At 65.6% G+C, this 989-nt stretch overlaps 1 protein-coding gene across 1 annotated transcript; it reads right to left on the bottom strand.

Moving 5' to 3' along the window:
• Positions 1–85: 85 nt before the first annotated feature.
• LOC135980744 (syntaxin-binding protein 2-like) lies at positions 86–982 on the bottom strand. The gene is made up of 2 exons (XM_065580643.1): positions 919–982; positions 86–586 (listed from the first exon to the last, which is right to left on the bottom strand). Exons 1-2 carry the CDS (start codon positions 964–966, stop codon positions 317–319), a joined length of 318 nt encoding a protein of 105 aa, XP_065436715.1. The 5' UTR covers positions 967–982; the 3' UTR covers positions 86–316.
• Between the last annotated feature and the right edge of the window lie 7 nt (positions 983–989).

Here is a 989-nt window from a genome sequence, read left to right as displayed (position 1 = left end):
ATCCTGCTCTTCCCACCCCTCCCAGAGCTGGGGGTAGAACCCAGGAGTCCTGGCTCCCAGCCCCCCTCTAACCCACTAGACCCCACGCAGTTAATGACTGAATTTAGGTTCTTGATGCTCTTCCCTCCCTCCAGAGGTTCTCTCGGGCGCTGGGGGCAGGGGTCTCTCTAGCGCCCCCTGGCAGTGCAGAGGGAGTCCCCCTCCCCCGATCTGGGCTCCCCCATCTGCAGCCAGTCAGGTACAGTGTCGGAGCCGAGGCCTGGGTCCTTAAGGCTGCGAGGCCTTGAGCTGGAGGGACGGCAACCCCCCAAACCATTTACTGCTGCTTAGTGCAGAGGGGGAGGCCTGGCAACTCCACAGCGCCCCCTGGCCAGGCAACTGGGCAGCCAGAGGAGCCACATGAGGGCACCCTGGCCTGGGCAATGGGCTGCAGGCCTGTGGCGTTACCGTTCTTCAGGAGGATGTAGAGCAGGATGATGCGGATCTTGTCGTAGGCCTGCACGCTGGGGTCCAGCAGGACGGGCAGGATGATCTTCATCGGGTCCCTGATCACCTTCCCGTCCACGTCCGTCCCCATGGCCAGGTCCTGGGGGGGAGGGGGGCGCACACACAAGGCCCAGGTCAGGCTGCTCCGCTTCCTCCTGCCCCGCAGCAGGATGGGAGACGCAATGGCCCCACGACCCACAGGTCGCCTACCCCCTGTGCCAGGGCCCCCTCCTCCCCGGGGTCAGCTCCCCCTGGGGTGAGCAACGGGTCCCCAGGGAGTAACCCGAGCCCCACGTCCCCCTTCTGCACCCGCAGTGCTACATGGGGGGGCTGGCCCTGGCTCCAGCGAGCCTGAGGCTCTGAGACCCCTTTCTCCGGGCTGAGTCCATGAGCCAGACTCTGCCCCAAGACAGGCTCTGCCCACAGACCCACCTGCTCCACGCTGCACAGCTTCTCCACTGTCCCTTTGAAGTGCCGCATGCAGTGCTCGGCCAGGTTCAGGT

This window comes from Chrysemys picta, unplaced genomic scaffold, assembly GCF_011386835.1.
Source record: "Chrysemys picta bellii isolate R12L10 unplaced genomic scaffold, ASM1138683v2 scaf9721, whole genome shotgun sequence".
NCBI classification, from domain to species: Eukaryota; Metazoa; Chordata; order Testudines; family Emydidae; genus Chrysemys; species Chrysemys picta.
This window is presented reverse-complemented; position numbering and strand designations above follow the sequence as displayed.